Raw genomic sequence first — 13,125 nt, forward strand, 5'->3', positions numbered from 1 at the left:
AATACTAAAAACAAATGTTTGACTCTCAATCAATCTAATGTAGAAGAAAGAAATCATAAATCAAAATATTCAATTAAAAAGAAAAAAAACAGAATAAACCCGAGTTAACTTATCAAACATTGACCATGATCATAAAACCCATTTGATTTAATAACTTTTTATTTTTTTATATTATTCTCTATTTAGTCATATGACAACCAAGCACATGATATTCTTTTTTTTTTTATCAAATAAAAAAATTCTTTAAAGAAAGAAAAAAATTTGACAAGCATGTTGGACTGAGAAAATAAAGATCAACACAATTTTTTTCAATCTAAATAAAAACAAATGCTATGATTTCATAAAAAATTAATTCCAATAGTTTTCAATAAAAAAAATCAAATTATTTTTAGGCCATTTATTTTCGTTGATCAAAGTGTAAAATACATGGAAAAAAAACAAAAAACAAAAAACAAAAAAAAATAAACAATACAGGTCAAACATGTATGGACCTGCACTCGTGGCCTTTTAAAAAAAGACTTGAACCAGCATGTCAAGTCTTTTAATATTTTTTTTAATATTAAATGGTGAATGTTTTATTGTTTGCCTTTAATTTAAAAAAAAAACAAAATATTATAAATGACATGTCATCTATTAGTCTAGTTTCCAACTATTTTGTCAACAAAAAATTAGGCCATGGGTATTTTATGGCAAAAACTCATATTTTCAACTATGTTTTGACCTCAAAACACATATAAACCTTTATAAATCCATTTATGATCTTAAATGACCCTAAAATGGATAAATAAAAAACAAAATCAATTGAATTCAAAATATTTCTTGAACTCATATTTGTCATCTCAGGTGATGGAAATGCTAAAAAACACCTCAGTAAAATTCTACTCACCAAATAAAACTAGCTAATATAAAGAATGATCTTTTCGTGGCTAAAATTAATGCCAACAACTATTTCTTTCTCCACCACTAAATTCAGCGACTTTCTCTCTCTTCTCTCAAATCACAAATTAAAAATAAAGAAAAAAAAGTTTTAGATTAAAATCAAAATTTTAAAACTAAGGGTTTGAAAAGTGATAATTAGAAAAGTAGAAGGACTAAAGAAATCTTTGTGCTCCAATTTGAAACCGGTATCTTCTTTTTTTCACTTTGATTTCCAATTTTTTCACCTTATTCTTCGTTAACAAATTATAAGCAATTGACCATAAAAGGACTTAATCAAAGCAGAAGAAAGATCAATAACTACAACAAAAAAAAAAAAAAAGTGAATTATTGAGGTCCCACACCCCCTAAAAATTTTTTGAACAACCTTCAACATTTTCTATTTATAGTTAAATTTAAGAGTAATTAAATGTAATTCTTGTTTCTTATTTTTAATGACTTTTCTTGAAATCATATCTTTTTCTACAAAACAAATATTATCGTGTTCAAATAATACACAAATACAATTAAATCTAGTTTTTTTTTGTTTTTCAGAGTTTGAATTCCGAAAAGCATTTGCTAGTGAAAAACCTTGATGCCTTTTAGTTTTTTTTTTTAAAAAAAAAATTATTCTGCAAGTTTGCTGTGGATGAAAGCATGCAGACCACTACTTCTTCACGCTTCTTTCTTTTAAACTTCTCCTTCAAGAATTGGGCAACCTCTAACAAAAACCCCCGGTGCTGTTGGGCAAGAAGCTAACGGGCATCCTTCCGACTCGCTTCCCCACCACTCGAGGCTAACATGCCACATTCCCAAGCACAAGTAAAGGAATACAGCCATGAAGGCCAATCCAGCATCCAACGCCCCTGACAGCACATAATTATGGCGGCTCCACCAGTCGCGATAGTACCTATAAGCAATAAAGCCTGAAGCGAATCCGACTACAACCCACGTAGTGTAGTTCACGGCGGTAGCTGGCAGCATGTTGAGTGTAGCACTTAAGAGTACTGGTATGGAGATAAGTCCAATCCAATCCTTGTTAGGGAAGGCCTTGTGTGCCAGCCAGACTAGGATAGGAGCTATTGCCCCGCCTAAGAAAAACCAGTTGGTGGCTGAATAATGGCCAAGATCTCCAAAAACTCTGCGAGGACCAATAAGACCCCAGATCACAGATGCATCATAGAACAAATGGTCGCTTGGGCAAGTCCATGGGCTTCCTGGTGAAAGCAATTCACGATCACATATATTTGGGATGGTTTCCATCAGCCACCATGCAGTTCCTAGATGTACCAACGCAGATATTATAGTACCAACCACCTGGATAAAACAAATATCATCTCATAAAAAGCAGCAAGGACCATAGATGGGTATAATTAACGAATTTGAAAATCATAAATGTATGCAAGAAACTCAATGAATAAAAAAAAACCATGAAGATGAGCAATTTCCTTTTGCTAATGTTATATGGGGAAGAGGAACATAAGTGGAGCTAACCTGTGCCATGAACATGGCTCTCGGAGGAATCTTCATGTAATGACCAAGCTTGAAATCTTCCAAGAAGGTGATACCTTGTTTCATGCTAATGTATCCGTACACTTTAAAGCATATGTTAGCAACAGGAAATCCTGGGTACAAGTAGCCAATGACATATTCTGTTATCACATTTAGGCCTGGTGTCTGCTTGCAAAAGAAAACATCATGTTAGAAAACAAGAAGCTCAAACAAATGCTGAAAGCATTCCGCCATTGGAATTAAACTTGCCTATACTTATTGGAAGCTCTTAAAGGATTTGTCATCTAAGAAATTTTAAGCTGAAAATGATGACAGCGGAAACATGGCAGAATGTAGAGGCATCCCCACGTCTACAACATATTTCACATAATTACAGAAGAAAGAGTTGATCAGAAAAATAACGTACAAGTGTACCTTATTTGTTGTAGCAGTGATCACTCCAACAGGAAGGGTGAAAAATACGGCAATACCACAGGCTAGCAAGACACCCCACCATGGTAATTGGAGTTGCTCATTGTAGTACTCACATATAAATATGGTTGCTGCTATGTTTAGGAAAAGGATGCACAAGAACCACCATTCAGGGACTTGATTATATTTCCTCATTAGCTTTGTATGCACATCCATTTTCTTGTATCTGAAAGCAGACTTGCTTAGTTGCCATATATCTCTGCATCCTCAAAAAAAAAAAAAAAATGTGAGTTCAACTTAAAAGAACATGATATAGATATCAATATGCAACGCAAGATATCAGTTGCAGAACAAAACCTGCCTCTAATTGCCCAATCTTGATTGTAGTTATGGTTTGATACTAGAGGATAGTTGGAATGCAAAGAAAATAATAGAGTTTATATGCGGTTTAACATAACAAAAAGGGGTTCACAATTTGCTCGAGTATAACCATGAACTTGGCAACTACAACTTAGCTTAACAAATATATGCATATCAAAATAAACAGAAGGTATCCAAGCTTCTGATTGCAACAATTTGACATGAATATACATGACTTACCTGCCATGGAAGAGGAAAACATGAACTACGGTGGCTGTCAGGCAGGCAAAATTGAGACCATAAATCATAGCGAAGATAGTGCTGAGGTAGAGAGGGCCTTGACGGTCATATGCATCCAAGTCAATATGGAATTTTGGGTCTATGATAGCTGAGATATTGTAACTCTGGCCAGTGGAGGTGAACAGGCCATCTGAGAATATGGGAAAGTTCTTGGCCTCGTAAATATTGAGCCAATATGCAATTGGAGCAATAACATACATAAGAAGCACAAAACCAGCAGCAATATTGGCAGTTGCAAACCATGGACTGGCTAGGGGACTCCCAAGGTAAGAGGATATGGTGGCCCAATCAAATCCAAAGGCACCAATCCCAAGACCATGGAGTCCTGATCCTAGCTGATGAGCTAGGATGGAAGAAGGGAATATCCAACAAAGCCATGATATAGAGGTTAACTTGGGGAAAAGATAGCCCGGAAAGGCATAATAGGCGAAGCTGCAAATGAAGGCAATGATGAAGAACTGATTCCTTGTTAATCCATCTTTATGCCTTTCCTCTTTCTCATGCAATGCCCTGCAATTTCATGTTAGTAGATACAAACAGTATATTTAAGCAGTAGAACTTAAATAGCTGCTATTTTGGTAGCAAACCAAGGCAATAAAGTCTAGAAGAAATTCACACGCTGAGCTTGTAGAAGCGAAGTTTCATTTCAGGTATTACGTAATTAGCTTGGTTCAGTTACATTAAATGGAGAGAAATCAGATGATAGGCTTACTTTACTAGAATGTGGAATCAATTAAAATGTTAGTTCATTGCAGACTGTTAAAGACTAGAATTTTGCAGTCAGTTATAGAAATGCAGCAGCATGTGAATATCATCAGCAACGCAATAGGGGATTGATCACTGCAGTTTCCAAGTTTTCTTTCTAGTTGCAGTAGGATTCAGATCATAGTTGTAGTTGCATTGTCTCTTGTACAGATTTGTTCTTTCCTTCTTTTTTTGCATTACTTGTACAGCTTTTATATTTTTAATTCATCAAAAAAATAAATGATATAGACTATAGACTAAAACTACTAGCAAATTCTAAATCCTTATGGCCAGCAGACTTGTGATATAGACTATAGACTAAGGGGAAAGTGCGTGTAACCATTTTCTTACCACAAATTGTCTCATATTTTTTATATTCTTAAACATGCACACACTGTCAAAATGAAACAGAACTACTTTAATGCTAACATTTATCAAACCCAATCAAAATGCATACCTGAAGAGGGAAACTTGAACAAGATTCTGCGGCCACCACATAGAAGCAGGCTCTACCAAGTACCTTCTAAACAAACCAGCCCATCCGAACCCCAGCATCTGCGTCGTTAAAACTACTAGCAACGCCACAAAAAACGTCAACTCCTTCTTGTAAAATAACTTGACAGCACTAACAATGTGAATGGCATAAACATTTCCAGCACCCGAATTAGCAAATATGGTGATCAACACATGCTCCTTCACATTAAACGGTCCGGGGTTTAACGTGAACTCCCATTTTTTTCCTATGAAGAATGTCTTATTGGTTATGGTGGAAGCCATGAGGTGGCCAAGAGGGACCACTGCGATCTGTGCACAGATGGAGGTGATGGAGAGTGGTTCGCGGCGGTACCAGAAGAACTGGTTGAGGAAGGAGAGGAGGATGCAGGCGAGAGAGCCAAGTGTCCATGTGCGAAAGGTGACAGCAGGGAGAGTAGGATCATCTGTTGTTGGTACAGTAAGTGCAACTTGCTCGATTGGAGAGTTCTCCTTGGAGTCCGCTGAAGTGGAGGAGGAATTGGCAACACTGGAAGAGGGCTGCTTGTTGTGTTGATGAACTGTTGGGGTGTTTGGAGAGAGGGAAAGTTAGAGAGAAAAAGAGGGAATATATGAGGGAAAAGGAAGAAGAAGAGAGAGTGAGAGTCTTACTTAGAGGAGTTGTGATTTCTTCGGTATCAGTCATCTCCTCCACTCTTATTAGTTTTCTGCTCTTAATATCCAACAGCTATGAATAAATTACAAGAAATCTGGATCTTACATGAAGGACTAGACTCATTATTCAAGGGAGTCCACAGCATCTATGTCTGAGAAGAGATGACACTAACCCCATCTATGGTAAGAATTAAACTTAAATACTGAATAAAAAGATCGAAATCACCACGGCTAAACCAAGAGATCAGCATTGATTAATACTAAGCACTCGCAAATCTGTGGACAAAAGCCCTTAGTTTTAGTTTATAGACTTGAAAAGTCAACACAAGCTTCCAACCTTCTCTGCTGCAAGGTTAGATTTCGTGTTGAACTCTCTATAGTTTCTTCTCACGAATTACATGGGCTACATTTTCAAACTTGAAAAGCCAGTAAAATATCCCTTAAATTCTATGAAGAGCTTGAAGATGATGATAATGGATTCCAACTTTCTATTTTCTATTTTTAAATGACAATGGATTCCAATTTTTTTATTTTTAAAGCATCTTTCAATTGCATCAGCGATGATATTTTATTTTGTTGACTAGTTGAAATAAAGTATGTGACGACAAATTGTACACCTAAACTTGGGATGTCCCATGCGCCGATGCCTGGAGGTCAGTGACCACGTATCTGGGTTGATTTCAGGACTGCATACATTTCTTTGTTTGCCGAAAAATAAAATTTTTTTTAAAAAATAAATTTCTGAAAAATAAAATATTTTTTGATTTTTGATAATATAATGAAAAATAAATTGGAAAACACTTTCTAGTATTTGGTTATGTCATGAAAAATAAGTTAGAAAATAATTTATTAATGTTTTATTTTTTTCAAGTTTATTAAAATAATAAAAAACAAATCTTACAAATTAAAAAGTTGAATAAGAATGAAATTGAAATTGAAAAAAAATATAATTTTATAAATTATCTCAAATAAAATAAATAATAATCAAAATAATAGAGATCAAATCTAAAAAATAAAAAAAAATTGAAAGATGAAGAAATTAAAATAATAATAATTAACATTTTATAAATTATTTCAAATAAAATAAGTAACAATCAAAAGAATAAGAATCAAATTTGATAAATAAAAAATTTCAATTAAAAAATAATAAGGAAAAAACAAATAATAATTATAAAAATGAGGACCAAAATTAATATAAAAATTAAATTCTAAGGGATAAAATTGAAAAACAAATATTCCAAACAAAATATATATAGCAATAAAAAATTTGAGGATCAAATTTGATATAATCAACAAATAATATGATATTTTTAAATTTTTCAAAACTTCAAAAAAGTGTTTTCCGTCCAAATAAAAAGAAAAAACTTTTTTGGAAACCATGCCAAATTTTTCTTTATCTAAAAAATATTTTTCGTTGACCAACTTTTTTAATGATAAACAAACATAAAAAAATAGTTTTTCAAAAATTATTTTTCAAAAAACACAGCCTTAATGATATTTATGTTCAAGGGAAAAAATTCAGAAGAAAAGTAGAAAATTATCCAATATAGATGGCACTTGTGTGTGGGAACTGTCCATTGATTTCAAGACTAGATATATTTTTCAATTCAATTCCAATTCAATAGATACCATTCTTTTTTTATTATTATTAAAATACTTAACTAAAAAATTAAATTTAATTATGTTTAGAATATTCTGGAAATTAAATTAAATTAGTAATCTTGATTATTTTGCTCCTAAATCAGAATTTTTTTTATAAAAAAAAAAAACATTTTAGGGTTTCCCCTCTAATTTTCTTTTGTCTATTTTTTATAATTGAATTCCAAACACATAAATTAATTTAAACTTTGGAATTCAATTCCAAGAGTTCCAAAGACCTATTAATGATGTTTTTATTTAGGGGAAATATCATAGGTAAAATAGAAACTCATTGTTCATACATATTCGAGAAGTAAAATAACATTCTTACGAAACCTGATATGAAAAAAATCCATAAGACGATGTTGTCCAAACTTCTTTTTTCAAAAAAAATTAAGTGACATTGTTTTCTTGAACTTGAAAAGAATAGGCAAACGGAAAATTATACAAATCCGGTGGATGGGCATTACAGGAGGCAGTTCTTGTGAAAATCCTGCTAATCGGAGGAAACAACAAAGACAGTGATTGAAGGGGATGAAATCGGCATTGGTCTTTAAATTCATTTATAAAACACAATACCTTATACAATGTTCAACTCTTTGTTTGTCTCAGCAGTGCAATCTAATTTAAATCTGGAGAAGGTCCACTCGTTTGACAAAGAATGTTCAGCCTTGTGGGGTTCCTCATGCCTGCTTGATGGAGAAGTAACTAAGCAGCATGAACCGCCACCAAATAAATAATATGTTGCCACTTTTGGCCTTTGATAGCATACTTCACTACGCAATTTGTTTCGTAATTGAATTTTGCCTGAAAACCAGTATTTTCCCAAAGATGACATCAAACTAAATTCTGCATCACAACAAATTGAAAGTTCTTCCTTGTGCCGCTAAAGGCAATGATTTACCGAGAGAACTCAGTATAACTAGAAACAGCATATTCATTGACCATGAAACTACTAACCTTGAATTTATTGGCATTTTCAGGTCATGTTCTTGACTAAACAGCCAGTTTTGTGAACTTCGCTACAAAAAGTCCACTAGTTTTTGATGTCACTGGATCAAAGCGCAAGGTCTTGGGTATCTGTCCACTCTTGCATGGCCAGTCTTTGGCAGCATCTATCTCCTGCAATGCTGTGAGATAATGGAACTATCACTATACTGCAAACATAAAATATCAACTTCGCGATCCCTGTCTACTGCACTTAAAAAGTTGAGAAGATAAGGCTTGCCATAATAAATAAATAAAAAATATGGCTTTAGATGGTAATTAAAAAAAAATTCTCACAAAGATTAAACAACCATATTTGTTTATGAATGGCCCAGCAAAACTAAAGAGCATCAGTGAAATTGGATTTTACAGTCATACACAGTTGCAGCATCGAGCAACTAAGACTTAAAACTTACAAGCACTATTGGAGAGAGTTACGAAATCCCATCTCATTTTTCTTCAGGGTTCCCCTAAAATAATTTTCTTATTGAGCATTCAGGGCAATCACACAACTCAAAAAGAAGATTCAGGGATATGTGACTTGAATATCCAGGAAAAGTGGTGGTAATTTGGAAGGCATTTGGGGTACATTGATTGTCAAAATACTAAGGCTCTACATAAATCCAATGTGCTTCATGAAATCATGGAACCACAGCATGGTCTTAATAGAATTTCCAAAAAAAATACAACAAAATCAATAAATTAATAAAATAAACAACTCATGATCTTCACTACACGGAGGACCATAGTAACCTTACCAGCAGAAGAGTTTTCTTTGAGAAACCACTCGACCACATTTTCATTCTGGGAAACTGTCAAACTGAAAATCAAGTAGCTGATTTAGATAAAATGAAAACTGACTTTGAGTGTCTTTATGCATATGTTCTTGCAAGCCGTGGGGATTTTTCTAGAAAACATACCTGCAAGTGCTGTAGACCAGTGAACCCCCAACTCTTAATAGCCTAAAACCATTTATTAGAAGTTTTAACTGCAAAAGGAAGTGCCTATTTATTAACATTCAAGAAAAGAATGAATTGTCTAAAAGTTCTTGAATTGTTTTTGCATAAAAATTATAAAGCGCAGGCTTCAGTCTTAACATGTGAAAAACTTAAAATGTTCTAGCTTCAGCCCTGATACATGGGAAACTTAATTGGATGTTCCATTAAACATTCAGCAAAGCAAGGATGCTGCTTAAACATTCAGCAAAGCAGTGTGCATTACCATAAGTAATGGAACAAAAGGTCAATCACCTGAAGAGTGGTCAAGTTATCAGATCTCTCTGCATTCAGTACACGCCCATTTAGAGTTTCCCATCCCCAATGCTCAAATTTTTGGATATGTCTAATTGATCCATCATGGGTACATTCTGCATCAACAAGGACCTGAATGAAATTTCAACCAATCATTAGATTCAAAGATTCACTGAGATCTAACAACTCTAAAAAAGATTTTGGGCAAAACAAATTGACCTTGTCATAGCCAGAGCTTGAAACTTCACTGCTACTCACAGTTCGATATAATTCATCTTTGCTAAGCCCAACCACCCCAGAAGCCTTCCCATAAAAAATAAGTTCAGGATGATCAGTTTCTGAAACCAATCTTGAAGCAGCATTTTCCCTTGCTCTGGCTGCTCTTTTCCTTTCTTTCCACGATCTCCTAGAAGTCCACTCCCTAAAAGTGTCTTTCTTTTCTTCCAATGCAAATTCACCTGTTAAATACTAGACAGAATGGTAACATATCAAAAAAGCTATAAAATTAAACAGGGTTCAAAGCCTAAGCAGGATCATATTGGAAGATCAAATTACATGTCTCAACAACTTCCCAAATTGCTTACATGATATAGAATCCAAATGATCCCTCACGGGCATGAGGGAAAATGTTGTTCCATCAGCAACAAAAAGTCGGCATGCATCACCTAATACATATTTTTGTAGCATTGTTCTACAAGCAGCTAGCCGGTGCCTAGCAACATCAACACCAGTTACAGAACCCGAATCACCAAGAAGGTCTGATATCATGCAAAGCTTAGCACCTGAACATAAGAAGAATATATGATTAAACAAGTTATGAAACCATAATATTATTAAAATTTTGGAGATAAATAAAGAACTGGAGTATAATCCAAATTCGTTTTTTTTAAACTACTGGCAGATTCAAAACTAAAAGAAGTTTGCCTCTGTTTCTTGAATATGATACTCTCCCTTCTCAAGGAGATGCACATTTTACAAAATTATTTTCAACTAAAAACTAGTCCAGTAATACTCTTTAGATGCCTCCCAAACAGTCTAAGCAATTATGCCCTTTAAGATTTAGTGATCTCATGCTCATTGACTCCTCTCAATATCCATTCTAAACCTACTTTATGCTTCTAGCTTAAAGCACCATGATATCTTCACTCAAGCAGGACAATCCCAAATCAAACCAAGTATTATTATTTAATTTTTTCTTGTAGAAAAACCAAGCATGCCCATAAAAACAAAGAAAACCCCATTTAGCACTTGTGCAAGATTCTATATCAGATCAAGTTTTTCAAATTTATGCAAAGCAGGATATTCACTTCCAGCTACAGTTTGGATCAGTGTACTACCTTTTGCACCCATATTAATACACCAGAAAAGTAACCAAACATTACTCACCAGGAGCACAACATAGGTCTAGAACATGATCTCCCACTGAAATATCCATAGCCAAAACAGCAGCCCCAGAAGCAGCATCAATCCCGTATATCTAAAATCACCCCCAAAACCAAAAAAAGGAAAAAAAAATCAACCATCGCCAAAACAAACACAAGAAACCCGCAATCAAGACTATAAAAAGCAGCCCAAAAACACAGCCAACAAAGCCAATACTTCAGAAAAAAGAAGTGACCAAAAACCTAAATCTTTAGAACATTACCTTGCCTTCTTTATATGGCTTAGAGTTAGCAATTTGAATATGAGGAGGAAGTGAATAAAACCCAGGTAGCCAATTCACTTTCTGAAGCCTACACTTAATTTCAGCTTCTATCTCTTCCAAATAAGCTTCACTTCCAGGCTTTAACCTTCAAAAACAAAAGGAAAGAAAGAAAAGAAACTATCTTTGAAACAAAAGATGTTAAAACTGAAGTAAAGCTTGAGTCTTTAATGTAGAAAAGTTACCTTATATAACGTGGGGTGGATTCAGTGGCTGTATAAATTAATGGGTCAATCCCATTTGTTTGTAGAAAGTCAAGGAAAGCGTCTGGTAACGGTAGCTTTGATGTTTCTTCTTCCATTGACGAGAGAAGCTTTTGCTTGCGTTGCTGCGGTTCATCAGTGTTGAGGATGGTTTGTGACTTTGTGGTTTTTATAATGTGCTCTCTTAAATTTAAACGACAAGGTAAAATGAAGTCGTTTGGATATAAGAAATGACAGGTTTTCAAGTGAATGACACGTCGTCGAGAAAAGAAATCGCTATTCAGGAAATGTTTCTTCTCTTTTGGAAAACAAACTAATTTACTGGGTGGCGTTACGCTGCATATCAGAACAAATTTTATTGAGAGTAAAAATAACAGGTAGTAAAGAATTTCGGTTAATTTTAAAACAAATTATTTCATTCTTTATTTAGTTTAAATTTTAAATTAAATATTATGAGAGTTGTTTTAATATAATATAATTGATTTGACGGATCCAAAAATAATACAAAAAACAAGTAAAAATATAGTTTGTCTTTAAAAAAAATTCAAGATGCTATTTTTTTTAATATTAAGATAGTGACATATTAGATTGACTCAGGTTTTGCATCTTAACTTAACAAATTTACAACTCGGGTCATGAACTTTTCTGAATTTAATAACTAGTTTTAAAAACTATTTTTTGTTTTGAAATGACCTAGTCAACTTGATCGATCCAAAAATTATCCGGTTTGATTTTTAAAAAAATTCAAGATAATATCTTTTTATATATATATTAAGACGGTGACATATTATATCAACCAAAAATTCATGGCTTAACTAACCAAACTTATAACTTAGATCACAGATTTCAATGAGTTTAATAACTTTGTTTTTTTTTTTAAATAGATTTAATATATAATAATAAAAATAGATTTTTTTTAAATTAAGCATTAACTAAATATTGAGAAATTTGTTTGAGACTATAATAAATAAATAGAAAATAAGTCAAAACAAATTATAAAAATCAATTTAAAATTAATCAAATATTAAAAGTTGATGAAAAAAATTAAAGTTAATGTGAACAATGCAAGCATGTAATTTCCTCTCAAATCTTTTGGTTTTGTTAGTAATTATTCTCTAGATGTGCCATGATTGTAGGCTCGATCATGTTAAACACTTTGCCCATCCCCTTTTTCAATTTTTATTTTTATTTGATTTAATTTTTGAGAAAAAATATTTTTAGCCATAATTCCCTTTTAGTATTCATGTTTCTTTAATAAAAACATGTATTTTTTTTTTTATTAGCAACAAGTTATTTGAGTAAAAACTAAAGGAAATTAAAAGGTATTTATAAAAACTTTTAATGATTTTAATTAAGAACAAAAAATATATTTTTTAATCAAAACTCTCTTTTCTTGTTCGTGCTTCTCTTTTTGGTTTTGAAAAAATTGTTTTTTTTTTATTAGAAGTTTCATAACTCATTTTTACCCTTTTTTCTAACATATTTTCTACAAAAATTATTTAAAAAAAATATTAGTGAGTGAAATTAAAAGGACAAAAAAGGGACTAAAATAGAGTTTAATTGGTGGATTAGGAGAGTTATTAAAAATTTAAATTTAAACCTAAAAATAAAAAAAATATTTAAAATTAAAATTCAAAAATAGAGTAATTTAAAACTTAAATCTAAATTAAAGAAATTTTAAAATATTTTAAAGTTTAAAGTTTTTAAAAAATTAACACTATAATTAGGAGCACGCAAAGAAGGAAAAAAGGGAGGAAAGAAAAAACATAGAAAAAAACATATATATAGTTGTACAGTAATAAAAAGGAGAGGAAAAAACAAACAGAGACATACACAGAGAGAGAAAAAGAGAAAAAAGGAAAAGAGGAGAAGCTCTATCCCATTGTGTGTAAAAAAACCTTAACTCCAACTTTCACTCCTCTTTCTCCGAATAAAAAAACAGCAGCCCCCTTTCATA

The 13,125-nt window shown here is 32.7% G+C and overlaps 2 protein-coding genes across 5 annotated transcripts; both read right to left on the bottom strand.

The window, feature by feature from the left end:
- Positions 1–1,341: 1,341 nt before the first annotated feature.
- LOC133673252 (oligopeptide transporter 7-like) lies at positions 1,342–5,906 on the bottom strand. The gene is made up of 6 exons (XM_062093992.1): positions 5,386–5,906; positions 4,700–5,294; positions 3,439–4,008; positions 2,842–3,097; positions 2,410–2,592; positions 1,342–2,232 (listed from the first exon to the last, which is right to left on the bottom strand). Exons 1-6 carry the CDS (start codon positions 5,417–5,419, stop codon positions 1,606–1,608), a joined length of 2,265 nt encoding a protein of 754 aa, XP_061949976.1. The 5' UTR covers positions 5,420–5,906; the 3' UTR covers positions 1,342–1,605.
- A 1,485-nt stretch (positions 5,907–7,391) lies between these two features.
- LOC133672668 (rRNA (cytosine-C(5))-methyltransferase NOP2C) lies at positions 7,392–11,338 on the bottom strand. 4 transcript variants are annotated; one of them, XR_009834884.1, is made up of 10 exons: positions 11,151–11,338; positions 10,909–11,053; positions 10,650–10,740; positions 9,848–10,045; positions 9,483–9,721; positions 9,264–9,395; positions 8,934–9,001; positions 8,772–8,833; positions 7,606–8,156; positions 7,392–7,519 (listed from the first exon to the last, which is right to left on the bottom strand). XR_009834884.1 is itself a non-coding variant. In XM_062093150.1 (10 exons), the coding sequence occupies exons 1-9, from the start codon at positions 11,264–11,266 to the stop codon at positions 8,023–8,025; spliced, it is 1,185 nt and encodes a 394-aa protein (XP_061949134.1). In that variant the 5' UTR covers positions 11,267–11,338; the 3' UTR covers positions 7,392–7,833; positions 7,987–8,022. The 4 variants fall into 4 exon arrangements, 3 of the variants coding, with proteins under 3 accessions (XP_061949134.1, XP_061949133.1, XP_061949135.1); XM_062093150.1 differs by having other exon boundaries at positions 7,392–7,833; positions 7,987–8,156; XM_062093149.1 differs by having other exon boundaries at positions 7,392–8,156.
- Positions 11,339–13,125: the final 1,787 nt, after the last annotated feature.

This window comes from Populus nigra, chromosome 14 (assembly GCF_951802175.1).
Source record: "Populus nigra chromosome 14, ddPopNigr1.1, whole genome shotgun sequence".
Taxonomy (NCBI): domain Eukaryota; kingdom Viridiplantae; phylum Streptophyta; class Magnoliopsida; order Malpighiales; family Salicaceae; genus Populus; species Populus nigra.